Below are 27,768 nucleotides of genomic sequence, written 5' to 3' on the forward strand. Positions count from 1 at the left end.
TTTGCATATTGAGAAGCCTAATTTCCTATGGTTGCTCTGTTGCGTTTACCAAATGTGAGTTATGAAACATTGATTGGATGTCAGTTTCTTAATAAATGCATAATCAAGATTACGCTAAAAATGTATTGGTTCTTTAATTTGTTGATCCAATGTACATAGAGTACTGTAAATAATGCTTCTTTGTGGGGTGGAACAATCCCCAGCCACAAATATCTTATGTTTCCATCAATACTAAAATTCACCCTTAGAAAATATTACTTTGAATTTGGTTCAATAATTGTTGATAATACGAGAATGTGATCCTTTGTATACCAATTGAAGTTATGATTTGTCCAATAGAAAATATAGGTAGCTAAAACAATAGTGCCATTTGAGACGCATTAATTGGGTAGCAAGAATTTTGTCCACATCTTCTGAGTTCTGAGGGATCAAAACACATACTAGTCTCTGTTTCTGCATGCTTATCCGTCCTTGACAACTTCCAATTCCACAGCATGCTCTACCAGTCGCAACAAAACCTGTAATGAAAAAAATACATCATCATGCCATGATTGATAATGGAAAAGAACGTTGATTCTCTAAGACTAAATGACACCATACATGATATTTCCTCATTTTTGCCTCTCTAATTATGATATTCTTTTATTTGTATTTTGTAAAGATATACACTAACCTCCTTTGAAGTTTAAGCTTTAAGGCATTTTGTGTTATTAGATTTTATAAAATGTGAGAATCACTTTTCTTATAAGCATGACACTAACCTCCCCTAGCCACACGTGCAATATCATTTAACTCCAAGAGAACTCAATATAGTTTACACTAATAATAAATAATAATGTCACTTATTAGAAGGATTAGTGAGTTGAAAAAACTTGATTGGAGAATTTTTTTTGTATATAACTACAGGGAAGGCAACAAGTGTGCAGATTGCCTGGCTAAGAAGAGTATTGATCTTGATTTTGGGTTTTTGTTCTGGGACTATCCATTCCCAGAGTTAGTTAGCATTCTCCAGGAGGATGAGAGAGGGGCTACCTTACCCCGTTCTATCTGTATTTAGTTTCTGGTTTTTTCCTTTTGGGCGTTTTAGCCCCATTTAAATACCAAAAAAAAAATAATAATAATGTCACTTTTTTATGCAATTTGTCCAAATTACTCTCCATTTTCATTATTTTATGTTTTCGGTAATGAGAAAAGCTCATAGAAATTGAGGACAATTTAGGAATAATAATAAAGGAGTGGCATTATTAATTAAGGGGGAGCAAAATACACTCCCTAGATTAATAACCATATAATTAAGGACATTTCTTACCATAAGCAATTGGGTTTTGTATAATCTGCATGAGAGCTGCATAAGTGTTGCCATAAACAAAAATTGATGAACCACTGTATTGTGTGTTCAGTTCATCAACCAAGGATCTCAATCTAGAATAGTAGCACCTTCCATGTGTTAAGATTAAACAATAAATGTAGAACAGGTTATAGACACTGTTTTATAGTTTCTGTTATATATCCTAGCATCTCTTTTAATTACTCTGTTAGTTATGCATCTTCTTGAAAAAAAACAACAGCGTTCGATTGGGTCTTTTCTAATCGTTTTGTATTGCTGTACGAGTATATCAGCACATGTTTTTGGGTCGTAGAGGAAGCTCGATGATTATAGTCCTGACAATAGATAGTTGTTTATGTAGTCATTGCTTCCATGATTCACTATTGCCAATGACTTCGCCAAATACTGACTCAAATTCATGTCGTCCATTGTTGTCTTCAGCTGGTTGAAGGTAATGCCTGCTCCCTGTGTCGTTTAATCCGTTAGTTAAAATCCAGACATAAAGGAATATACACTCTCGTATGAAATTTTCAGATTGCAACATGACACGGGTGAGTGAGTGGGAGAGTAAAAAATGTCTTTAGATAGATCTGAAAATTTTAGATGCTATCTTTTTCTTCCCCATGTTATTTCTCATTTACTTGTAAGTGACTCTTTTCTAAGTAAATGCATCACGAGATGTGAAAACTTTACATAAAAATTAAAATACATTTTCAGAAACGTGTGGTTACTCACCACAACATGTCTTTTATATGAAGATCATAACTAAAATGTGGATCAATAAAACTCTACATCAAAGTAAAATATTTAATAAGTCTAACCAAATTATTATAACAACTTTTTAAATCATACACCTTCTCCTCCTTTTTCTTCTCTTTCTTTTTCCCTTCTCTATTTCCTTCTCTTCTTCCTCCTCCTCTGTTTTCTTCTTCCAAATTTGCGCATGCAGATTCTTCTTCTTCTCTTCTAATATTGCGACTCCTTCTTTTTCTTTTCCTTTTCTTGTTATCGTCATCACCAATAATACCAACATTTTGCAAACATCTTTATTAGTTTTGATTTTTTCTGATGTCATCATTAAATAATTTCGGTTCATTTATTAATTTATTTCGGTTCATTTGTATGTTAATTAAAATTCATTTGATGCTACTGATAAGTATTGACCAAATTTTTTATTCTTTGAGTAATTTCGGTTCATTTGGATATAGAAATAAATTTGATGTATTTTTGTTAATAATTGAGTTTTTTAATTGTTTTGTTCAAATCTGAACTAATTTCATTTCATTTGTGCGTTAATTGAAGTTACTTGATGCTACTGATAAGTATTGACCAAATTTTTTATTCCTTATGTAATTTCGATGCATCTCTTAGTTTAATTAAAGTTCATTTGGATTCAGAAATGAATTTGATGTGTTTTTGTTGATGATTGAGTTTTTTTTACTGCTTGTTCAAATATAAACTAATTGAATGGAATAGAATGAAATCTAATGCAATTGAATAAAGTGATAAAGAATAATTTTATTTTTCTTTGTTAAAAACTTTGGTCAATACTTATCACCAGTATCAAGTGAACCTCAATTAACACAAACACATCAAATTTATTTTTGGATCCAAGTAAATCTCAAATAAACTAAGAAATGAACCGAAATTACTTAATGAATAAAAAAATTGACTAATACTTATCACCGGTATCACGTGAACTTCAATTAACACACAAATGAACCGAAATTAGTTCCGTTTTGAACAAGTAGTCAAAAAGACTCAATCATCAACAAAGATACATACAATTTGTTTTTGGATTCAAATAAACCTCAATTAAATTAAGAAATAAACTGAAATTACTTAAAGAATAAAAAATTTGGTCAATACTTAGCAACATCAAGTGAACTTCACAATTAATTCACAAATGAATCGAAATAAACTAAAAAATGAATCGAAATTATTTAATGATGGTACTAGAGAAAATCAAAACCATTAAAGATATTAGCAAAATGTTGGTGTTATTAGTGATGACCTGCGTGCGCGAAGGAGGAAGAGGAGGATGAGACAAAGACAAAGAAGGATATGTTTTACATTATTGAAACGCGTATGTAGGGGTGGCAAACGGGTCTAAACCCACCAAAAAGGCGAGTCGAGCTGGAAAATTGGGACCGTCAAAGAATAAAAGCCCGCCTAAATCGCACCACTTAAACTGCGAACTCTTTTTTTTTTGCAAGAGGGTTTTTTGTAATTTTTTAACCGAAACTCAACTTTCTCCAATCCAACTTATAAGAGTATGATGAAAATTGAGTGTTTTGGATTATACTTATGTTGCTTTGGAGATAATATTTATAATTATGTTTTGGATGAAAACTTAATTTATAATTATGTTTATTAGATATTTATAATTACAGAGACTTTAATATTGTGAATATAAAAAATATTTTTTTTATGCTTTTAAAAATTCTAAATTTATTAACATAGTTGTGAAATTATATATATTATTTAGTAGTTAATAGTAAAAAAAAATAGAGAAGTTTTGGCGGATTTAGTCTGCCAGTTCACAGTTAGGTAGGGTAGGGTAAGATTCTAAGACCATCTCATTAGATGGGGCCGGAGGGCCAAAGGGCGGGTTTCTAGCAGAACAGGGTGGGCTTTCCCGCTTGTCACCCCCTACGCACATGTATATGTACTGGTATGATAAAAACAGTTTTTGTTAATTTTAAGCCAATTTGATTATATTTGATTGCCAAAAAAAAAAAATACTTAAATGTATAATTGTATTGTTTTCCTTATTCACTTTTTCTTCCCTTTCAGTAGTGCCATATCATGTTCTGCTTGTTGGATTATGTGCAATTCTCTACATATTGGGAAATGGATTTTTTTCAATTTTTTTAACACTTGAGAAAATGAAGTGTGATCTTTCATTATTAACTTTATAAGTGGGACTAAAATTAAATATGAAAGAGATCAATAAAGAGTGAAAGATCACAATTAACACCATCCAGTTTTTTTTTACTGGAGAGGATCCACTCCCGATAGATAATTGTATGTATAATTCAAGGTTTTAAAATAGGCAATAAATAATTCATTTAAAAAATATAAAAAATAAAAAATCAACTTTTAATAAGCCAACATTAATCAATTTTAAAATTTTGGATTAAAAATTTATGATTTAAAATATAAAATTTAAAATATATAAAATAATTTTAAAAAGTCAGCTAATGTTTGTTTAGTTGTTATTTTGTGATTTATTTTGTAATTTTTTGAATATTTTAGACCGATTGTATATTTATCTGCAAGTATTTATTTTGTTTTACACAATGACTATGGGTTTTAATTTATTTTTTTAATTATTTTTTAATTTTAAATGAAAAAATATTAATATATATTTTTCAAAAAAATTAAAAATAAAAAATAAAAAATTTATTTAAATGTTAAAAAGATAATTACTTCTAATAATTTTTTTTTGGTGTTTGTTTTCGTACGATGATAAATTTATATGTACCGATACATTTAAAATATAGACAAATTATAACAAGTCATGTGAAATTTATTTTTCACGTTAGCATCAGTTTTTTTTTAATATATTTCATATCATTAATTTGCTAAAATACCTTTATAATTTAATAAAAATAAAAAATATTTTTTATTTAATTTTATAAAAAGACTTAAACATACTAACTCTATTTGATTAGACAAAAATACCCTTTTAAATCAGTCAAATTTTAAAATTCAACTAATTCTAATTTTATATTTTCAAATAATTAAAACCACAGAACAAAAACATAGGAGAAACAAAAAAGAATTGTTCTTTCATTTGGATTTCAAAAACCCTCTTTTCCATCACCTAAAGATTTTCTAATGTTTTTCCATCTTCTTAAGATTTTCTACTCTCTCTCTCTGGCGTCACACTCAAGCTCTCTCTCTCTCCTCTACAGTCTTGCAATTAAGGTAGTCGTCGCGTCAGAGAGCGTCACCATCTTGTGCGTTCTAGAGAGCGTCGCCGTCTTTCTCGTTCTTCATCACTGTCATTAGTCTCTCCCTTCCGATAATTTTCTTCTTGTGATTTCTGTGATTTTAATTATTATATCATTGATATGATTTTTGTAATTAGTGTAATTTGGTTTAATTTCTGTGATTTTATATTAGTTATTGTTAATTTTGACAAAATAAAAAACTTAAGAAAATTGTACACGATAATCGACAAAGTTGGACATGAATTTCATGTGAGATATTTTGGTGGCCAGCCTTTAGTTTTATTTTGGAGGAATGATATGGTTTAGGTTTTTCATCCTAATTGAATTCTTATTTTATCAATAAAAAATAAATTCTCTGTTCGGGAACAATTAAACCAATAGCTACTCTTTTAAAAATTCTTGGTAAATTCTCTGTTTGAATAATTCTTTCTTGACATTGAGAGTTATTTTTTTTTATTTAATTATTCTCCAATTTGAACCGCTTTTACCAAAATTTTTTAAAAGAGTAGCTATTGGTTTAATTGTTCCCAAATAGAGAATTCTTTCTTTTTTATTGATAAAATAAGAATTCAATTAGGATGAAAAACGTAAACCATATCATTTCCCCAAAATAAAACTAAAGACTGGTCACTAAGATATCTCACATGAATCTCATGTCTAACTTTGTCGATTGCCACGCACAATTTTTTTAAGTTTTTCATTTTATCAAAATTAACAACAACTAATAGAAAATCATAAAAATCAAACCAAATTACATTAATTACAAAAATCACATGGATGCTATAATAATTAAAAGCAGAAAAATTAGAGGGAAGAAATTACCAGAAGGGAGAGGCTGACGACGGTGATGAAGAACGAGAAAGACAGCAAGGAAGACGGCGACGCCCTCTGGAACGCACAAGATGGTGACGACCTTGATTGCAACGATGACCTTGATTGCGAGACGGAGAGGAAAGAGGGAGAGAGCTTGAGTGCGACGCCACAGTGAGACAGATGAAAGAGAATAAAAAGAGGAGAGAAGAGCATTAAAAAATCTTGAGAGGACGAAGAATACTAGAAAATTTTCAAAGACAGTGATGGAAGAGAGAATTGCTGAAACTAAGATGAAAACAATTTTTGATTTTTTTTGTTTAAATTATTTAAAAATATAACATTAGAATTAGTTGAATTTTAAAATTTGATTAATTTAAAAAGATATTTCTGTCTAATCAAATAAAGTAAAAATGTTTAAGTTTTTTTTATAAAATTAAATAAAAAACATTTTTTATTTTTATTAAATTATAAGAATATTTTAGTAAAAATAGTGATATGATATATGTATATTTTTAAAAAGATCTGATGTTGACATAGAAAATAAATTTCATATGACTTATTTTGTTATTTATTTATATTTTTTTGTCTATTGAAAAAAGAAAACAAAAGAAGGGGGAGGTGGCGTATTTTTAATTTTTAATTTTTGGACATAAGGAGGGGGCGTTTTAAAGGCATAGAAAGTGTGTGTATGATTTGGAGTCTTGATCGAGTGTAGGGTGTAGAGTGTAGAGTGTAATTGAGAAATGGTTGACAACCAAGACAGCACCCTTTTTTGAATATTGTGGGAAAACAAAAACAAATTACAAAAAAGAAAATCTCACGCACAGACGCACAGTAGTCAATACAAAAGGAAAAGGGGAACAAAAAAAAAAAAAAAAGAAAGCTCGTCACGCTTCACTTGTGCTTACAGACAGTTACAAGAACTGAGAGAAAGATGGAAGGTGGTAAGAAGGCAGAGGAAGCAGCAGGACCATCATGTGCAGGAACCAACCAAGAAATGCCTCATCACCCAAATGAAGAAGAAGATGAAGAAACTGAGGACGAGAAAGAAGAAGATGAACATGACTTTGAAACTGATCACCATCAAAATACCACCTTTCAACCTGGCCCTCTTCTTCCTCTCAAGGACCAAATCGAACGGGACAAGGTTTTCCTTTTTCTTTTCTTTTTCATTTTTCAAAAAAATTTTGCTGTATTCTTTTCGAAAATCAAATACTGGGTTGAAGAAAATGTGTTTGGTTGAAGGAAAAAAAAAACCCTTTGGGATTGCGGAATGCTCAATTAGAAGAATTTTTGTGATGAAGTAAAAGTTGTCTGAGCTACTTTTATATATGGAACATGTCACATCATTCTTGAAGATAAATTCTGAAGGGGAAAGGAAGGTTCACCACCTTAACTATGTAGAAATTAGAATAGATGAAAGGGAGAGAAGCATTTCAGAAGCTGTATATAAGATGGTTCAGCTAAGTGGAAGGAGTGTTTGTAAAAATGTATTTTAACAAACCCTTTTATAGAGTTCTTTTAATAAGCATTGTGTAAGATCGAACATTTTCATGGTTTATAAGACAGTGAGTTAATGCTTGTGATTTGCTGATATGAATGGTGGTTGTGCTGTGCAGGAGGATGAAAGCCTAAGGAGGTGGAAGGAGAAGCTGTTGGGGTGCTTAGAAAGCGATTTTGACGGTTTGTTTATTGATCTTGCTTATTATCATTGTCACTGTTGATAAATCACAGAAGTTTCAGTTGGATTTGTTTAACTTGTTTACTTTATCAACAGGTCAAGTGGATCCTGAAGTGAAATTCCACTCTATTGGCATAGTCTCTGAGGATTTTGGCGAAGTTGTGACTCCTTTACCATTGAATGAAAATCAAAATGCTCGTGTTCTATTCACTCTCCGGGAAGGGTCTCATTATCAGCTTAAGCTAAAATTTAGTGTTCTTCACAACATTGTGTCTGGCTTGAAATACTCCAACACTGTTTGGAAAGGAGGGATTCAAGGTATTAGTTTGAACTTTTTCTCTGTCAAAACCTTGCTTGATAATCTTGAGTTCGAAACAGAATATTATTGTTGTCGTAATTAATTGTTGTCTAAGAACCGAAGTTCTAATAACTATAAAAGTCATATCTCATGACTCTGCATAACTCTGACTCTTAACTTTTAGAATAATGCAAAGAATAATCATATGATATTTGCTAACATAAGTTCATTTGTTTTTGGATCCTGAATTACGTGATATTTGGCTTCTGGAGCTAATGCATTATGTAACTTTATTTATTGACATTCATGTCAATTTGCATTATTGGCTCCCTCTATCTTCATAAGAAATATTTTACGCGAAAGATGACATTGGTCAATAAAGTACAATTCAATTTTTCGCGCATTGCATCGACAATTCAATTATTCTTCGGCATTTCAGTTGATCAGAGCAAAGGAATGCTGGGTACGTTCGCGCCTCAAAAAGAACCTTATGAACATGCATTGAAAGAGGAGGTCACTCCGTCTGGTGTACTTGCAAGGGGTGTATACTCAGCCAAACTTAAGGTATGAGAAGTAAAAACACTCATGTATCATGTATGCTATGCTTTATAAAGTGAATTAGCAGTGCCTGTTTTTTGTAGGTAATATATTTTCCGTATAAACATTTAAAGCAAAGTTTTATTATGGTTTCAGTTTTTCCATCACAAAATCATGAAATGATGCGGAAGCACGGAATGTAAATAAGACGACATTTTTTGTAGTTAAAAAACTTTGAAACGTAAAATGAAAGTAGAATTTGTTTTCTTAAACACATATCCCTAAGATTTTCACCCTCATCACAACCATCGAACTAGTCTGGCATCAACTATGTAGGGATTAGTTATATAATTTGACTTGTATATTTTCACAATCACTATATCTCAATTTGCCAATGGCTTGTACATTTTTTCTGTCTGTTTGGAAATTTGGTACATTTTTAACTCAATCTGTCTGCTTACGATTTATATCCGAATACATAGAATTGTATTGTCCAAGTTTTTTGTGTAATTTGCACTACTAGATAGATGAACTTAGTAAAATTTTGTTTGCTATGTTACAGTTTGAAGATGATGATAGAAGGTGTCACATGGAACTCAAATATTCATTCGAGATCAAAAAGAGCATCTAGCCTTGGTTCTTGCCACATTCATGCCCCATTTTGGAAAAGGAAAAAAATGCTCCCTCAAAATTCTTATAGTTTGAATATTGAAATTCCATCAGTGCATGTTAGTGATGTTGCTTAGTGACATTATTGTTTTATTACTTGTATGCTTGCTTATTAATCATAGAAGATGAGCACTGTGGTGAACTGGTGATGGCTTATTCTGTGGTTGATAAATCATGTTAGGAACAAGAAATATCTGCACAAACACAATTTCGCAAGCTGAAACAGATGCTTTTCTTAATCTGAAAATTGTTTATGTACAAAATTCAATGTCTATGATTTGTGTGTTTATTATATATATATAAAGAAAAGTGCTTGCATCTCTATCAATGTAGCATGATTGAGGTCCCACTATGTGACTGCAAGATAAACCCAATGTTTCAAAGTTGGCATGAAAAAGAAGTGCCACCATAACAAGTTTGATTACAATTAAAGAACACAACATATGCATTGGGAGGATGACAGGTATTCATTAATTTTAGGGGTAAAATATGCTTTTGTTTCTGAAGTTTTGCAAGAGTTTGAGACAACTTTAATATTTAGTTTAGTTTGAGTTAATTTTATTCTCAAAATGTACGTTTTAGTAGTTACGGAACTAGCTCTTTTTATCAATATTAGATTATTAGCCAACACTTTAGGCCAACATAGTATTTTTATACTATTAGGGTTTAGGGTCTAGAGATTAGAATTTAGAATTTAAGGTCACTATATTTGTTAGATATTATGTATGAGAATACGTTTGTTAGTTAGGTGTTGGCTCAAAAAATTATAAATTTTGTTAGTTATTTAGCATTGTTTTTATTTTTATATTCTAGTTTTGTTGTCATCTTTCTCCTTCACTTTCATTATCTTATTCAATTCCTCTGTCACCACGGCTTACAAAATCAAACTACCATCACCAAACACACCACTACACATCAATATTTTCATTCTCAACCTTCACCACCATATGAACCTGAATATCCCAAGTGACTTCACGGGGAGCATCGTCAAGATATCAAAGACGATCCTAGCCAGAAAAGCATCCAGCGGCGGTACAAACTGTTGGGACATAGATAACGTTTTCGCAAGTGTTGGTGCGAGGTTGATGATGTCGGCGGCACTTGTAAAGTAGTCGGCATCTCGATTGCCACTATTTGCCGCCATTATAGGAGAAACCAGAAATAATTAAGCTAAGGTTTTGAAAGAATGTGTATGAACTTAATTATATTATTTTGAGATGGATGGAGTATATAATTATCTTTTTCTCGTTTTTTTTTTTGGTGTCCTCTATATAATATCTTTGAGATAATTGCTATTTGGTGGAGATACCAATGATACTACTCATAACTGAAGTACAAGTTTTGATTCTAATAACGACACCATCAACGACAAAATAAAGAATGAAAACCTCATAGTGTGAATCGGAAATACCAAAGCACCAATAAAAAGCACTGTATATATCTCATAGATTTCTTAGTTACTTGATTCCCTTTCATTTTCTCCATTTTCCGAAATATCTCATTTTGAGCTTTCAATGGAATCTTCATCAAAAACACAAAGAAGGTTCAGATTCAGAGACCACTCCCAACCTGAATCTCAGAACTCTGTGCCATCATCAGAGCCTAGCTCTGATGTTTCTGCACTCTCACTGCATGATTCTGATGAACCCGAAATTGAGTCCATGACTGGAAGGGTAGTTTTAATTTTCCAAACGCTTTTTGTAACCTTAATGTGCCAATTTTAGATTTTGTCGAGATCTTTATGATGTCGATAAAAGATGTAGTAACGCGGTCTGATCCATGTAGTTGAACTTAGTTGATAGAACAAAACTTAATTGCTGTTGTTATTCTTGATTCACTTTATTTTCTTTTTTTTTTCTTTTTTAAATAAGAAAATTTGATTTATTGATGATTAGGGAATCAAGCATCTGTGTGATGAACTTTTAGAGCTTAAGGAAGCAGCAAGTGAGGATTTGCAGAAAAACATCTTTGCTAATTATTCTTTCTTCCTTAGGTAATGTTTTGTTTTTATTTTCCACAATATTTGCTCCATCTTAAACAATTCTACAAAATCACAAAAATAATGTGGCATACTTGTTGAATCTTGTGCAAAGGAGTGATTCTTCTAACAAATAACAATAATTGTTAGTGTTAGGTTACATCAAATATATTGTGGAGAGAACTAACTTGATTGGTCTAGTCGTTAACTTATTAGGGTTTGTTTGAATGCTATTCTCGAAAAAGATTTTTTTTAATAATATTTTTTAAAAGATCTTTTATAAAAGTAAAAGTGATTTTATGTTTGGATGTTTTATATAAAAAGATCTTTTTATTTATCAATTATGTGTGAATAAAATAAAATAAAAGTATTTTTTTGTTTATTTATTATATGAAAAATATTTTTTTTAAGAAAAAAAGAACTATAAAAAAAGATGTAAATTGTAACTTCTCAAAAAAGATGTTTTTTTAATTTTTCTAGTGCTTTTATTTATACTATTAGAAATTTGCTAAACATACTAAAAAATAAAAAAAGATGAAAAATGATTTTTTTATCGATTTAATAGCGCCCAAACAAGCACTTAACCGCTTAAGCAAATATGGAGGGTTCAAATTCCGTCTTGTGCATGCAATAATCCATTGGTCAACCACAAACCTTTAAATGGAGTTCCGATCTGCGACGGATTAGTCTTTAACCCCGGGTTGGGGATTCCCTAGGAAACCAAATGGATTGTGGAGAATTCCTTCCAAATAAGCAACTTTTGTTGAAAGTATATACATTTAAGTGGAAAAATCCAAAATAAAAATTAGTTGCTACTTTTAGTGGTTACTAACTCATTATGTGTAATACATTGATTGATTTTCTCAAAGAAAGAAATGAAGAAGTATTGAAAAATCTTAACCTATTTGGAGGAGACAGTAATAGAATAGAAACAGTAACAATATTTAGCAAGTTTTATTGGGAAACAGAATTTGGTGAAAAACGAGTCGTCCATTCTGATGCTGAGCTCAATATATATACATGTACAATGGCTGAGTTGGCATAATAAGAAAACAGAAAGCTAACTAACTGGAAAACTAATTAATTAACTTGATACATTATCACCAACTAAATTAACAAGATGAATAACTAACTAATCACAATTATCTAATAAGTTTACAATCATGCTATGTATACACTAAAAATCAGTCATCAAATTAGTGACTTGTATAGAATACATATTGAAATACAAAATATACATTGAAAATGAGATAAACAATACTTATATTTATACATAAATATATGGTGCCTGATTTAATGGCTCCTTTCTGACGTGCACATGCATTTTTTATAAGCTTTTATCTACCCAAACACTATACCTGGGGACAGAGACTTTTCGTCTTGCTTTTGTTTCGTGTCTGACTTACTGAGCATAATTGTTGATGTACCTTTTAGATACTGATATTGCAAAATTGAATTGCTTATTATTATTATTATTATTGAGGTTCTGTAATTTATATATGCTCTCATATGTGTAGAATTCTAGAGGAAGTGACAGGAGTGGAAAATGAACTTGTGCAACTAGAAAACCATTTTGTATCACATAAAAGACTAGTGAGGGATCTTATAGACCGTATATATCCAAATATACTGTCCTTAAGCTCAAACATTGAAGATCACATAGATAATGAAACTTCATTAATCCGTAGTGAATTTGAAGCTCATATTAACGATGTTTCGGATAAGCTTGATCTTCTCATGTCAGAAAACAAGGTAGATGAAGCCTTGGAGCTTCTAGAATCTGCTGATGCACATTACCAAGGAATCCAGTTCGAAGACTACTCGGATTCTGACATAAACTTATACAACTCTGTGATTTCTGAGAAGATGTCAATGCTGAAACAAAGATTGATACAGATAGCTGAGAATGATAGAACAGTTGGACCGGAGCTGCAAAAGGCGCTATCAGGGCTATGCAGGCTTGGAGAGACTCAACTCGCTATCGAATTGTTGCTAAAATATTACCATTCGAGGATTATGGATGGAACGAAAGATTTGCAATGGTCTAAATCTTCTTCGAACGAAGCATATATAAGAGAACTTGCAAGGTTTGTGTTTTCTATGATTTCACAAGCAGCTAAGAGCTTTGTGATGTTATGCGGAGAGAGTTCTCCTTATGCCTCAGAACTTATGATGTGGTCATGTGAGGAAACAAAGTCATATGTTGCTTGGTTCGACGAGTATGTTAAGAAGATCTCGGCGACTAATGGTAGCTTGTCATATGCCATAAAAGCTGTGAAGTTCGCGGTGTTGTATTGTTCCTTGTTGGAGGATCAAAGTTTGGTTTTGCAGCCTTACTTGGTGATGCTTCTATGTCCCTGCATTGAAGAGGTTCTGAATACACATGTAAATCATTTTAAGAAAGTTGTTGGTATCTTCTCAGTAAGTGATTCTTGGGGTTTGGAGAAATACCTTGTTTCTGGAGTGTTGGAGGGAGGATCCTTAAATCTTGATGTCGAGGAGCAACCGGAATATTGCGTGCTAACTACCAGCGGCCGGAAATTTCTCACACTTTTACAGGTATGTTCTGCTTCTGCTATTCCCTTTATCTGTCACCTTTATTGTTTCGGTCACTTTTGGTATATTCTTGAATCAATGTATCTGAATCAAACTAATGTAATAAAAATAGACAAAAAGAAACTAATGCATAGTGCATTATTGGTCAACTAACTTTGTGAACCAGTAAATTTAGAAATTTTGTCCTTGATAAAATATGTAAAAGTTGAGAAATACCTACTTTCTAACCAAAAAGAGTAACTGCCATGAGAAATTTTGAACCATGTTAATGCCACATTGGCAAGACATGTTTGATCAGATATGTATAACCAAAAGAGGAACTGCCATGGAATTCCGTAGCCAAAAAGTTATATCTTTGGTCTACATAAATGCCAACAGTTCTAAAACTGCACATATTATTTATCAATTACTTTTACCATATAAAGGCAATATTCCCCTGCCCTTATTACATTGATTCAACTGAAATTTTTCTTTGTACTAAAGAAAAGTAGTTTTGTGCCAATGAGTCATAATTCAAATAGCATAACCTCTCAATACTCACCTAAGAGGTCGCAGGTTCGAATCTCCCTGTCTTCCGTAAAAAAAAAAAAAAAGTAGTTTTGTTGGATCAGTTGCTTATTACGGCTAGGCCAAAAGCTATACAAAAATGTTTGCGAGACACTAGAAAAGTAGCACAAAACAGCTCAAAATGACCTTATTTTGCATTCCTCAATTACTGCTTACCTTATTTTGCTTTCCTTAGTTACCACTGGAATAATTGAATAATTTTAGATGTAATAAGTGTAATTATAGATGTTACATGCAAGAAATTATGAATGATAATTTAAATAAAGTAACTTTGGGTTATTGTCTCTCTAGCATTACTAAAAGCTATAATTGTTAGTAAGAGTGCAACTTTATTTTGTTATAGTTTCTCATAACATCATCCAAAATAAAACCATAAAGCTTGTTATTTATGCACATGAGACATGACATATCTGAGTGACTATGTTAGTTAGGCCATTGTGGAAGATATTTCTCCTTTAGTTGCTCTTCAAATGGGAAGTTCAATCATTGGTGCACTCAGCAACCTCATCACAGAGTATGTCACCATTCTTGAAAGAGCTCTAACCTATGAAAAAAGAGGAGGAGATCATCAAGTTAGTCCAAGAATCAAGTTAGCCGTGTCGGTTGCGCAGCAGGTTTCGATTTTGGCTAATATGTTGACGCTAACAAAGCTTCTCTTCGTCATGGTTAAGGGAATATATAGCAGCAATGATGGTGGCAAAGATTCTAATGAAATGGAAGAAAATTTAGATGTTGATCAGCATCAAGAACTTGAAGAGTTCATGCTGTTTCTTGAAGAGAGCTCACATAAGCTGAGAACTGTGTTTTGCCAGCAATTAATTGCGCGAGTATCGGCTACTTACCATAGCCATGAGATTTTCTCGGCTATTCAAAATGTTGATCATTTTGATGATAACAGAATCCAATATACCATGCCCTCTGGTATCTTTCAGGTATTATCTTTACACATAACATCCTAAGACTTCTCAAAGTGTGTGAAAAGAGTGATTCTATAATAAAAATATTGAATTGCATAGAGTTGAACATAGTGAGATAATGATGATTTCATTGAAGTTGTTTATTTGGAAATTTTCGAAGAAGCTAATCATAGGTTATTTTGCTTAGTGTATAAAATTTCTCATTCTCCTACTTAAAACAAGTTTGAAACTGAAAAATAGTACAAATGTATATATATATTTAATTTTTATTCAGCTTGCTAGTATGCTTATGCAAGATCCCTTATATTTTGGTCCTTGGCAGGTTCTATTTCTCGAACTGAGGAAAATAGAAAGACTTGATGAAGAGAATATGTTTGAAGTGAATTGGTTGATAGGCTTACTGAGAGAGCTGATGGAATCTATGTTTATTTGGATTTCCAACAACAAAGACATCTATGCAACTCAAGAAACCAACCAGGTTTTTTTTTTTTTTTTTTTTTTTTTTTTTCTGTCCAATCTTTGTGTATTTGCTGACAGGCTAAAGAAGAAAAAGCATAAGTGTAATTTGCATGCTTTTCAGTTTCCAAAATAGCATATTATATAAGGGTAATTATATGGAAAACAGTAAATTTTAATAAAAGAGTGAAGATTATTCATTTTATAATAAAAAAAAAATAAAGACATCATAAGTAATATACACTCTTCTCTAAAATATATAGTTACAATCTTCATTTTTTATCCAACTTTAGTCTTCATTGAAGAAATTTCTATGATATAATTTATCCTATTTCTCCTTAAAAGAGTGTATTTTCTCCAACCCATTTGAAATAACTATCTAGTTATAATTACATACATACCTAAATTTAAAAAAATATAAAAATATTATTTGTATACTAAAATTAGTCACCAATGTATTTTCGTATAAATATATGTGTTGTTCATTTCATTTTCTATCTGTATTTATATTTCAATATATATTTTATATTATTGGTTAATTTTAGTGACTGATTTTAAAATACACCTATTATTTTATTTTTATATTTACTTTTTTCTTTTCATTTATTCTCTCTCCCCCCCCCCCCCCTCCAAATTCTTTTAATAAGGTTGCTAGTAGAAAAAAATTAATTAAAATTGTATAGGATTTTCCATGAACAACTATTTTGGATCAAATTGAATTTAAAAAATGTAACATTTTTTTTGAATGGGAAAACTATCTATTTAGACATAATAAACATAGATTTTTGTACAAACACATGGTTGGTTAAGGCAGCAAATACTCCTTTTTGTCAGTGGTTTCGAGTATAGAGTTGTCTTTAACAAGAGAATATTTATGTTTTCGCAAATAAAAAATAGGTCTCTCTAATCATCTGATATTAGCCTAAGTGATCTAGCAAGTAGTAACAAATCTTTTGATAAGTTTATGTTTAAATAGTAAGAGGCTATGAACTAAAGCCATGGCAATTGGGAAGACAACTAATATCAATATTTGTTTCCTCTAATTTTAAGTGGTTCTCATCCATTTCATTGTTCCATGTACAGTTTGTTATGGATGTTCAGTTCCTGGTGGAGATTGGAATGCATGGAGGATACTTCTCCAATGATCCTTTGCTTCTTCTCACTCTCATGAAGTCAACCTTTAATTCTGCAGGACTTGACCCTTTCAAGTAATGCTTTCTTAGTTACAGAGATTGAAAGTTCATAGTTTTGCAAATTTAAACTTAAAAATCTCAGGCCACATGTTTCTTAAACTGAAAAAATAATGGAAATATAGCTTCATGTAAAAATGGACCAACAATTTTCAAATGCACTAATTTGATTTCATCCTTTATTATATTTAAGTTTTCAAGTCCTTCTCAATTCTATTTCATGCAATTGTGATTACATTTGTACTACTCCTTCATTTAATTTCTTGTGTAAAAGATAAGCATGCAATAATCAAAAGAGGTTATATCATGATCTTTAAGGCAAACTAGACTTCACACCACCTTGACCTTGAGCAACAAATTTGTTTCATTATGTTATTTTCCAGAGATGCAGATAATGATGGATGGGCCATTGATGCAGCCACTAAAACAATTCAAAAGCTTCTAGAGATTGAGAAAACAACAACTATGCAACCAAAAGAGAGTGTAGTTAACAATGAAGAAGAAGGAGAATTACATGAGAGCCAATCCAACCAATCAGCATATCTCTCTGAAGAAGGTGATTTGAGTTCCTCAGAGAATAATAATAACAACAATATTGATGCTTTGGATTTTGATGAGGAAGATGAGTTAGAAGTTGCTATTGATACAAACACATTGACGGAACATAGTGTTAGTACCATGCAATCAGCTCCAACAATTGCCATTGATGAGAAAGGACAAAATTCTGACGAAATTAAATCAAAATGAAACGAGTGACCCACCCACCTTGTTATAAATTTCATATGTTTACAATTACATGATTTATTGATTTTTGGAAAATTATGTTGTGGCTAAATGAGTAAATGTACCACATTTTTTATCATTCAGAATCTATGTGAGGAAAATTATACTCTCTGAATTTTTCTTCTCCAATTTATAGATAAGCTTTAATTTGTCGCCAAGTAATAGGTGAATTGCTCATATATTCTTTACAATTTATTATATTCATATATTTGTTTACAATTTCCTCTCTGCCTCTCCTAAATAAGAAACTTGAACAACACCATATTGCTTTGTTTTATCTTACAAAAGCTAATTTTCTTCTTTGATCATATAAGATCAAAGTCCAAATATAAATCAGAACATACAACAACAGATCAAAAGGTAAATTTATTCCATCAACTTAACTTGATACTTTTCAAAATACACCAAAAAATAAAATGCAGAACCAGTAAATTCTGCACACATTCCCCAATCGAAAACACTGTTAGCAATCTCAGTTCAAAACAAACCACGGTTGTTCTTCCGAGCTTAATTAACCGCACAAGATAACTTTGGTAACTGCAAGAACCAAACAAGCCATAGAAAACAAGAAAAAGGAGACGAAATCTCTGGAAGACCATTTCCGAATCTCTTGATGTTTCCCTTCAACAACCCTCAAACTCTTTGCTCTTCTGAGAGCATCAACTTCTTTCAACAGATCGAATTCCAGACCCTTCTTCTTCAGCTCTTCCACGCACTTCCCCAAAAGAATCTTGTCTTCTTTCTCTCTCTGAAGCGCCTTCTCCATGTGACTCTCCACGTCGCTCTTGTACCTCACGGCCCAAATCAGGCCCAACGAGAACACGAAGGAGCACAGCGAAGGGATCCACCAGCGCTGGCACGCGGACGAAGAAGATTCGGATTCTGAGAAAGACACAGAGGAAGAGGATGTGAAGAGGAGCATGAGGGTCAGGGAGTGGAAGAGGAAGAAGAAGATGTGGAGCATTGTGATTTCTTTGCGAACCGAGTCAATTTGGGTTTCTTTCAGTGCGATTCGGCCATGGATGAGTTCTTCTTCTTTCAGCCATTGCTTTAGTAGGAGTTTGTGCGTTGGTGTCTCTGCGATTTGGTGTAGTGGGTGCATTTGCTTCCACTCCATTATCGACGCGTTTCTTCTTACTGTGTAGTTCTGTTCTGTATCAGCCATTGAAGAGAGAGGAAGAGAGGGATTCTGAATTTGACAGTGTAACAGTGTGAGGGAAAAGAAAGTTTTGTGAAGTTATAGGAGGAAGAGGGTGCTAGGGGTTTTTTGAATATAATTTAGAAGTAACGGTCGAATTTCGTGGTGAGTTTCCCGAAATACCCTTTCTCTTCATGATTATGAATTTCTGATCTAGAAGACTAAAACAAAGCAGGAGCGTCGGAGAAAAGATGTTAATAACGGCTAAGTTGGAATCTACTATGTGAAGATCCAGCTTTCTATTGTTTATTGTAAAAGGTAAAGCAATAGATTTATGAACCATGCTACGTAACTAGGAAATATTATTATTTTTTATTAATATTTAATTAATAATAATTTATATTTATATTTATAAATGTTTTAAATATAAAAAATATATAATTTATATTTATATTTATTAAAATTTTATATACATCAATTAATATAATTTGTATTTATTCTTGTATAGATACCTGGAGGGAGAGCTCAATTTCTGGCGATGCCGAGCTATTACCTTCGGTGCCGACCTTCAAGCCTTAGGATAAACCGAGCTTTTCTCCAAGAGGGTGTCCAATCGCGTAGAGCTTTGAGCAAGAAACAGGGGGAGTGTACCTGCAAAGGCACTCCGAAGCTTACGTTAGTATTGAGAATTCAATGTCCCTTTTAGGATAGGAGATCATACCTTTTTATAGGTGATAATGTACAAATCGGTTATGTTCCTGCTTTATTGTCTATATTAAAAAGCAATAATAAGGGTTTGGATGTTTTACTTTTGTGAAGCAGCCCATTAGGCTGATTTGTAACGTCACTTTTTAATAAATGACATTGATTGTTGATTAGTAACTGTAGGCTGATTTGTAACGTCACTTTTTAATAAATGACATTGATTGTTGATTAGTAACTGTAATGCCGATTAATGATGTAAATTGCCAAACTATAACGCCAATTTCTTGGGTAATAATGTGAATAATGCCGAGTTATGGACGATAAAGCCAATTTATAATATTTGAATTTAACCATTAATGTTACCTTCTCCTATCAGCTTAAGTTTTTGGGATGAGTGGTTTCATGACATGGTATCAGAGCTCTATGTCCGAAAGGTCAAGAGTTCGATCCTTGGAGAACCCCAAAAAATGAAAAAGAATAGAAAATTAAGCAAACCCAAAAGAGAGGCTCTTGCTTGAGGGGGAATGTTAGAGATATAACCATTAATGTTACCTTCTTCTATCAGTTTAAGCTTTTGGGATGAGTGGTTTCATGACCAGTATTCATATTTTTTTTAGAACTTATACTTATAAATTAATAAAATTAATTTGTTAAAGACAATTTTAATATTTGTGCTAGATAAATAATAACTAAAATCATTAAAAATTGTTGATCTCAAAAGTTTTTTTAAATTTATTATACTCTTTTATAATTAAGAATTTACCTAACACATGATAAACTTATTATTAATAAAAAATTTTAAATATTTTTATTTAATAAATATAAAATAAATACATAAAAAATTTAAATTTTTTATATTTTTAATAAAAAACTTTTATTTTATAATTTTAATGTGTGAATACATAATAGATAAATTCTATAATTAATTAGCAAATTTACCCAACCTACCACCCCCCTTCTTTTTCTTTTGTGATTAGTGTTGCTAGACTCTGTACACAATAAATTTAATATCTTTGGACTTGTCGTGTATATATATATATATATATATATATATATATATATATATATATATAATTTAAATAAAAAAATAAATTATAACATATATAAGAAAAAAAAAGAAAAGTATGGAGAGCCAATGCGTACAATGGAGGTTTAGGGAGTATGAGAGATATAACCATTAGTGTTACCTTTTTCTATTAACGTAAGTCTCTAGAATGAGTAGTATCATGATATGGTATTAGAGTTCTCCCTAGTACGCAGATGGTTATTCTGAATATTATAGGTGATGTTTATTTTGTAACTCATATAGCCCATTACCTATTGTACACATCGTACAAATAAGCATTGTCTTCCTAGTGGGACTCAAAGAAAAATTATCAATTATATATATTGTCTATCTATCAATTATAATTTAAATCATCCATTATAATTATATATAAAAATTATATGTGTATGTAATTAAAATTATAAATTATTACTATAAATTAAAAGTATACATTCATATTATATTATTAATATAAATAATTATAATAAGCAATATATAAGTGAATCAGCTCCCCGACAATAAGCTGAATTTACCTAAGTTAAAACTCTACTCATTTAATATACTAGCTCAAATTCCGACTAAAGTTAAGGTCACAAACTCATGAGCTCATTTATTGAGCTATTAAGGAATCTAAGTTCGAGTTGACTCACCAATCGGTTTAATTCACTTTCTGTCTTACTGACAATGTCTAACCAAGAATTAGACCAAATTTCTGTCATCCCTAAATTAGCAGAACTAGTTTGATAAATGAGCAAAGTTCAATACTCCATGGAGACAGTTGTATTTTAATCTTTTAAGTTTTAATGATTTAACTCTGCTAAAGTGCATGGCAACTCATCATAAGATAACTATCCCCATACACCTTATTCTCGAAATTACAGTAACACTATAACAAAATGAAATCCGTTTCTTGAAACATAGGGGTATATGGCGGTTTGGGGTTGGATAACTTTTCCATCTCATCTAACGCAAGCAACTTAGGAAGGGGTGGCATTAGGCTCATTGGGTCTGGTGTTTCATTCAAACTGCAACGAAAAATAAAAGCAGAACAGAAAAGTTTATGAGTAACATTGGTCTTAAGCATAGTCAAAATGCTGTTTATAACTTACTCTTTCATAATTTTATTGAAGTTCTCTCTCACTTGGTGAAAAATCTCAATATTCTTCCCATGCTGTAAACAAATTTGAAAAGAATAGAAAACATTATATGTTAATTTTGCAGCCAACAAGAATGGAAATGGTGAACTAATCAACTAGAAAATTAAGTCTCATAAATAAAACTATATTACAACTCTCAGCAGTTTTCACAGGGGAATATATTAGAGTATACATAAACATTGATATAAACATTAAATAGAAAAAATGCTTTAATAACCCTTTTTATCCATAGGATTCAGACACCTTAGGTTGTTCAACAAGTTACAAACACCCTTGACTCACCATACGAGAAGCAAGATTTTTTGAGAGTTGGTTGAAGGCCTGTGCATTTTGCTCCATGAGTGTACCTATTAGACCTCCAATTGCTGCAAAAAACAGCAAAGTTCAGAGGAGGTTCTTTATGCTTGAACATTAAAGCAAGGAAAATGAAAAATGATATGGAAACTGACCTTTGTAAGAAGTACAATCAGTACTTTTCATCGTAGCCATTCGTGGCACTGATGAGGCAACATCGGATCGAGCAACAAGGCGAGAAGAAGGCACTGCACGGCCTGAAACTTTCTCCTGCAAAAGAAACAAAAAAAAGAGGGAAACTTGAGTTTCCACTGCTACAAAATAAAATTATGAGAGTAAGATAATTAAGATAAACAACAATGCATGATGCTTGATCTATTTCAAAAAGTAAGATAATTATATAAATATTAACAGTGTCTCCACTAAAAACAAAAACTAAAAAGAGCTAGAGCTATATAACCAAACAAAAAGAAGGTAAAATGAAAAAGAGGATCCAGTGATGCAATACCTTTCTATTTCTACTTTTCTTGGTTAACTTAAGATCATCCTTCCTCTTCTTGCTATTTTGAATGTTTTCTTCTTTCTGTAAAATATAAACTAAGCATGTCACTATAGAACTGGCTCTTAAAAAAAAAGCATTTATCTTCAATTAAATCAAAACCAGCAAAAAGTAATTCTAAAGCAATCTCATGAAATTCTCATGCCTTCTATAACAATCTTTGATAAAAAAAAAGGATCATCATCATCAAAATTGTCAATTACATAAACCATTGACAGAAAAAAAATATTACATAGCTTACTTCCTTCATCCACCGAACTCGAAGCGCCACATCCCTAACTGTCTTATCTTGCAGCTGTTGTGCTATGGTCGCATAGACTGTTACGTTAGAACCAACACCAGCATACCTACAACAAAATAAATGAATTTGACATAAGCTCAAAATGCAATTCAAACTTGGAGGCTACAAAAGATGATAATTAAGATGTTAACAGGCATTATATTAAGCAATTTAATTATATTAAGCAATTTAGTCAAACGTATCGAACCACTTAACAAATATTAACTATCATGGTCACATGAAACAATAATATTCATCTTAAGCAACCAAAATAAGTGTATAATGGATTTTAAATTTGGCCCAATACAAAAAATTAACAATCCCAACCTTAATTTACCAATGGAATTTATCCAATATCCTCTTCTCCCAATCTCTGCTACCCCATCCTCATCAATCATCCCACCCCTCTAGCATTAGAAGCTCCTTCACCATCAAACAACCATCCACGTAGTTATTAAAATAATCATCCGATTACCTAGTGAAATGACCATTCATGATTTGTACTTAAATTAATCAAACAAAAAATTAAGAAATAAAATAAGTATCTAAGTTCGTCCGTTGATGTATATACTTTGAAGACGTAAGTGGAGCGAAATCCAAGAAAATAAAGTTGGCCGAAAATCTCCACAACACCATGAAACAAAGCACTCACCTTCTTGATATCTTGAATCCGATACACCAGCCTTCCCGCCACATATCTTTGCCTCACTCCACCATGAAACTGTTTTTAGATTCAAGACATCTGGGAAGTACACTGCACTTGGCCACAATTGACCCAAGAAGGGATCCCCATCGTGCTTGATGAAAACATCATTGGCCATTCCTCTTTGGTATACGCCATAGGGCAATTCCGGAATCAACGATCACAACGTACTTCATTCCAATGATGTGTATCTTGTCCAAGAACTCTAGAAGCTTCGGACGAGGGTAGTTCACTGGGTTCAGCGTGAAGTCCTTCTTCCCATCCATGTGATCATCGTCCGTCCATATCACATCAAGTGGGATTTTAGCGGGTGTTGCAGCGGCAAGGGGGAGGTACCGGTGTGGCTGCGGATGGATCCGTCCCCGCTACGGATGAACACGTGCACGAGGCTGGCTTCGGTGTTGTCAGCATTCTCCTCCGGCGGCGGCGGCACGGTCGGCGTGGAGGGGTGGAATGGCAAGGGCGAGACACGATAGGGAGGAGATATTCGGTGGTTAATATGAGATTAGAGTTATCATTTGTAGTGGGAATGAATTTAACTACTAATCCTAATTTTTAAAATTTTAAAATTTGAATTTAAATAATTATTAAATAGTTCACAAAAGTCATTGGTTTTTCGTACTTTTTCAAGTTACAAAGTTGCATATATTTTTGGTTCTCTCCAAGTTTAAACACAACTTCATACCCAGCACTTGAATCCCAAATTGCATATAAATTAGGAAAATCACTCTAAACATAGATACGTATATTAATTATCATACCAAAACAAAAAACCATAGATATGATCAATAAAGGGTAACATAATCACTCACCTAGCAAGTCCATCTTCAAGAATAGCTTGTTCTTCAAGGTTCCATTCAACTGCTACACCAGGAATGTGCCTCGGAGTCTGCTCTATGGCCGAAGCAGAAGCGGTCGGAGCCATGGAATTCCCGCCATAGCTGCATGAGGAAGATGGTGATGGAACAACATGGTTCCAAGCACTGAAGTGCGAGAAGGAGGAGGAAGGAGGAGGATAGGTAGCCATTGAAACGAAACGCACCCTTTTCTTAGAAGATTCCAAGAATGAATCTTTAGAGGCCAACCTTGTGAATGGAATCAAAGGGTATAGGAATCCACAGTTGGTTCCCGCCAATTGTCGCCAAAAGCAGTGAAACAGAGAAACATGAAAGAAAAGAAAGAAAGGAAATTGAAGCGAATATCGAAGGCGGAGAAGTGGTTGAGAGAAGAGAGGGATTGGGATTGGGATTGGAGACAAAGTGAATCAGAATCAGAATCTGAGAGCTTGGTAATGGTGGGAGAAGCAGAAAGCTAAGATTTGTTATAACACACAATTTGAAATTTAGTCAAATATTCTAAATTTTTTTCCTTTTCAAAAAGTTAATATATTCCTTTTGAAATTAATAATTTTATTCTATTATTCTATTGTTATGCTCTCTTTAATATTTATCCTATTATTAGTGTTTTATCTACGTGCAAAAGGTAGAGGAAATCTAGATAGAATAAATTAAATGCATAAATTATAAAATTATAATAAGATTTAAATAGTAAAATTATTTAATCTAATAAAAAATTTAAAATTTATTGATTTATTATATTAAAAAGAGCTACATAATTAATAAATATTATTATTTTTTATTAATAATTAGTCAATAATAATTTATATCTATATTTATAGATATTTTATACACAAAAACATATAATTTACACTTATATTTACCAAAAATTTTATACACATATTTGCACTTAAATTTTTTAAATTTTACACATATAAATTAATAAAATTTATTTATTAAAAAAATTTGATATTTATATTGATCAAATAATAATTAAAAATATTAAAAATTACTAACCGTCAAAACTTTTTCTTTTAAAAATATAATACCCATAATTTATTAACTCCAAAAATTATTAACTCATATAAATGGTACTGTCATATTTTTTATCTCTCAAATTTACTAACACATAAAAAAACAATTTTTTTTTTTTACTTCATGACCATTTTTATTATATGAAACACACATTACAATTTACAAGCATATAACTACCACCTATTTATAGATATCATAGGCGGTTATTTACAATACAACTTGGAGCTAAAACACTTTTTAAAACCTTGTAAATAATAAACTATTCCTAAGTATTGGCAATAAGAAGTTTGTGGATGTTCCTCTTCCATGATTTCTTTTACCTTCTTTGACTTTTCAAACTTTTCAGCACATATATCAACCAATTAAAATTGAACTACTAACCAAGTTACTCTTGTCTCATGTGTTCTAGTTATTTTTTGATCTTTGTATCTATACACCTCTGACTACTTGCTTACTTAGTAATCAATTCATGATAATTCTAATGTGGCTATGTAATACAAGTTGATTTATTTTTTTTAAATTAATATTATCTCCCTTAAATCAGACTTATATAATTAATTATTCTAAACATCTTTTTTAATTTGTAAAATAATTTGATCTTTAACGATTTTGTAAATAAATCTCCAACTTATTCTTCGATAGGACAGTATTTAATCACAACTTCTTTCTCATTTATCAACTCTCTAATTTTATAAAACCGAATGTCAATATAAAACCGAATGTCAATATGCTTCGATCTTTCATGGAATAGTGAATTTTCGCAAAATATAATAACTAACTTGTTATCACAAAATATCGTTGTTGGAGTACTTTATTTCTCGTTTAATTCCTCAAGAATTCTTCTTAGCCAAACTATTTGCATTGCACAACTTGCTGCTGCTATGTATTTTGTTTCTGCTATAGAGAGTGTTACTACTGGTTGTTTTTTTTTGTGACCATGAAATTACACCAGAATCAAGATGAAATGCAAATTAGAACGTACCTTTTCTTGTTTTAATTTCTCCAATCCAATCACTATCAGTGTAGTCGACAAAATTTACTTCATTAGTATTTTCATAAAAAATACCATCATTTAAAGTACATTTGATATATCGAAGAATTCTTTTTATCGCTTACAAATGGTGGGTACAAGGCTCCTCCATAAATCTACTAAGAAAACCAACTCCAAACACAATATCTGGTCTAGCCGCAGTCAAGTACCTTAGACATTCAATCAAACTTTTGTAATAAGTAGGATTTACTGTTCTTTATTTATCTTCTCTTAATAACTTAAACTTTTCTTCGACTGGAGTAGGAACTAGTTTTGATTGCTTCATCTGAAAGTAAGAAATCAAACTCATATCTGTCATTTCAAAGTATTTTAGTATAGGCTCCCTGAATTCTACAATTATCAAATTGTTGCCAGTAAAAATTAAATCATCAACATAAAGGCACACGATCAAGATATCTTCATATTCGATAAACTTGATGTAAAGAGTATGTTCAAATGGAAATCTTCCGAAATCATTCTCAGCGAAATAAGAATCAATCTTCTTGTATCACGCTTTTGGCGCTTAATTTAATCCGTACAAAGTTTTCTTCAACCTGTAAACTTTATCTTCTTCTCTTGGAACTTCATATCCTGCACTTGCAGGTTACTTAATATACACTTCTTCTTATAAAGTTTCATTTATAAATGTAGACTTTACATCCATTTGATGTATCTTCTACTTATTTTGGACCGAGAGTGAAATAATTATACGAATAGTGTCTAATCTAACAACAGGAACAAATACTTTAAAGTAATCGATACCTGACTTTTGTTTGTATTTCTTAGTAACTAATCTTGTCTTGAAATGATCAACTTCACCATTGAATTTGTACTTAGTTTTGTAAACCCACTTTACTCCAATCGACTTCTTATTTGTTGGTAAATCTGCCATCTCCCCATGTGTCATTCTTTTTAATGGCAAGAATATCCTCATCTATTGCTTTCTTCTAATTGTTGTCTCTAAGGCTTCTTCAAATTCAATGGCTCACAATATGAAAATAGAGCAAAATTTATGGTTTTTTCATCGGACGGATCATTGTCATTGCCAACTTTATAATACGCTAATCTAGTAGGTAATCTCTACTCTCTTTGAGGTCTTCTAGATAATTTTAGCTGTTTAGTTGTGTTAGGTTGAGTTTTTCTACTTCATCACACGTATTTGGAATTATAATCAGTTATTTTTCTGTCTTTGTTCTCCAGTCCCACATGTCTTTCTCATCAAATGTCACGTCTCTGTTGATGATCACCTTTTTTG

General features: G+C 31.7%; 4 protein-coding genes across 11 annotated transcripts; 2 read left to right on the top strand and 2 right to left on the bottom strand.

The window, feature by feature from the left end:
• Positions 1 to 6,778: 6,778 nt before the first annotated feature.
• Positions 6,779 to 9,547, top strand: LOC112740732 (rho GDP-dissociation inhibitor 1). Its single transcript, XM_025789326.2, has 5 exons — positions 6,779 to 7,246; positions 7,719 to 7,782; positions 7,877 to 8,098; positions 8,518 to 8,642; positions 9,178 to 9,547. Exons 1-5 carry the CDS (start codon positions 7,034 to 7,036, stop codon positions 9,244 to 9,246), a joined length of 693 nt encoding a protein of 230 aa, XP_025645111.1. The 5' UTR covers positions 6,779 to 7,033; the 3' UTR covers positions 9,247 to 9,547.
• A 1,607-nt stretch (positions 9,548 to 11,154) lies between these two features.
• On the top strand, positions 11,155 to 17,950 carry LOC112722711 (exocyst complex component EXO84B). Of its 3 annotated transcripts, XM_072215996.1 has the most exons (6): positions 11,155 to 11,277; positions 12,780 to 13,821; positions 14,813 to 15,317; positions 15,625 to 15,780; positions 16,842 to 16,966; positions 17,332 to 17,950. In XM_072215996.1, exons 3-6 carry the CDS (start codon positions 14,856 to 14,858, stop codon positions 17,693 to 17,695), a joined length of 1,107 nt encoding a protein of 368 aa, XP_072072097.1. In that variant the 5' UTR covers positions 11,155 to 11,277; positions 12,780 to 13,821; positions 14,813 to 14,855; the 3' UTR covers positions 17,696 to 17,950. The 3 variants fall into 3 exon arrangements, with proteins under 3 accessions (XP_072072097.1, XP_025629626.3, XP_072072093.1); XM_025773841.3 differs by lacking the exons at positions 11,155 to 11,277; positions 15,625 to 15,780; positions 16,842 to 16,966; positions 17,332 to 17,950 and having other exon boundaries at positions 12,639 to 13,821; positions 14,817 to 15,448; XM_072215992.1 differs by lacking the exons at positions 11,155 to 11,277; positions 15,625 to 15,780; positions 16,842 to 16,966; positions 17,332 to 17,950 and having other exon boundaries at positions 12,639 to 13,821; positions 14,813 to 15,306.
• Positions 17,951 to 17,980: 30 nt separating this feature from the next.
• On the bottom strand, positions 17,981 to 19,015 carry LOC112740740 (uncharacterized). Its single transcript, XM_025789338.3, has one exon. It carries the CDS (start codon positions 18,894 to 18,896, stop codon positions 18,243 to 18,245), a length of 654 nt encoding a protein of 217 aa, XP_025645123.1. The 5' UTR covers positions 18,897 to 19,015; the 3' UTR covers positions 17,981 to 18,242.
• On the bottom strand, positions 18,083 to 24,944 carry LOC112740748 (uncharacterized). 6 transcript variants are annotated; one of them, XR_011871718.1, is made up of 8 exons: positions 24,425 to 24,944; positions 22,871 to 22,976; positions 22,579 to 22,653; positions 22,226 to 22,340; positions 22,059 to 22,141; positions 21,729 to 21,790; positions 19,382 to 19,520; positions 18,083 to 19,090 (listed from the first exon to the last, which is right to left on the bottom strand). XR_011871718.1 is itself a non-coding variant. In XM_025789356.3 (7 exons), exons 1-7 carry the CDS (start codon positions 24,637 to 24,639, stop codon positions 21,506 to 21,508), a joined length of 795 nt encoding a protein of 264 aa, XP_025645141.1. In that variant the 5' UTR covers positions 24,640 to 24,944; the 3' UTR covers positions 21,401 to 21,505. The 6 variants fall into 6 exon arrangements, 4 of the variants coding, with proteins under 4 accessions (XP_025645141.1, XP_025645134.1, XP_072072107.1 ...); XR_011871717.1 differs by having other exon boundaries at positions 22,862 to 22,976; XM_025789356.3 differs by lacking the exons at positions 18,083 to 19,090; positions 19,382 to 19,520 and adding an exon at positions 21,401 to 21,644.
• Positions 24,945 to 27,768: the final 2,824 nt, after the last annotated feature.

The sequence above is a fragment of the Arachis hypogaea genome, chromosome 2 (genome assembly GCF_003086295.3).
Source record: "Arachis hypogaea cultivar Tifrunner chromosome 2, arahy.Tifrunner.gnm2.J5K5, whole genome shotgun sequence".
NCBI lineage: Eukaryota > Viridiplantae > Streptophyta > Magnoliopsida > Fabales > Fabaceae > Arachis > Arachis hypogaea.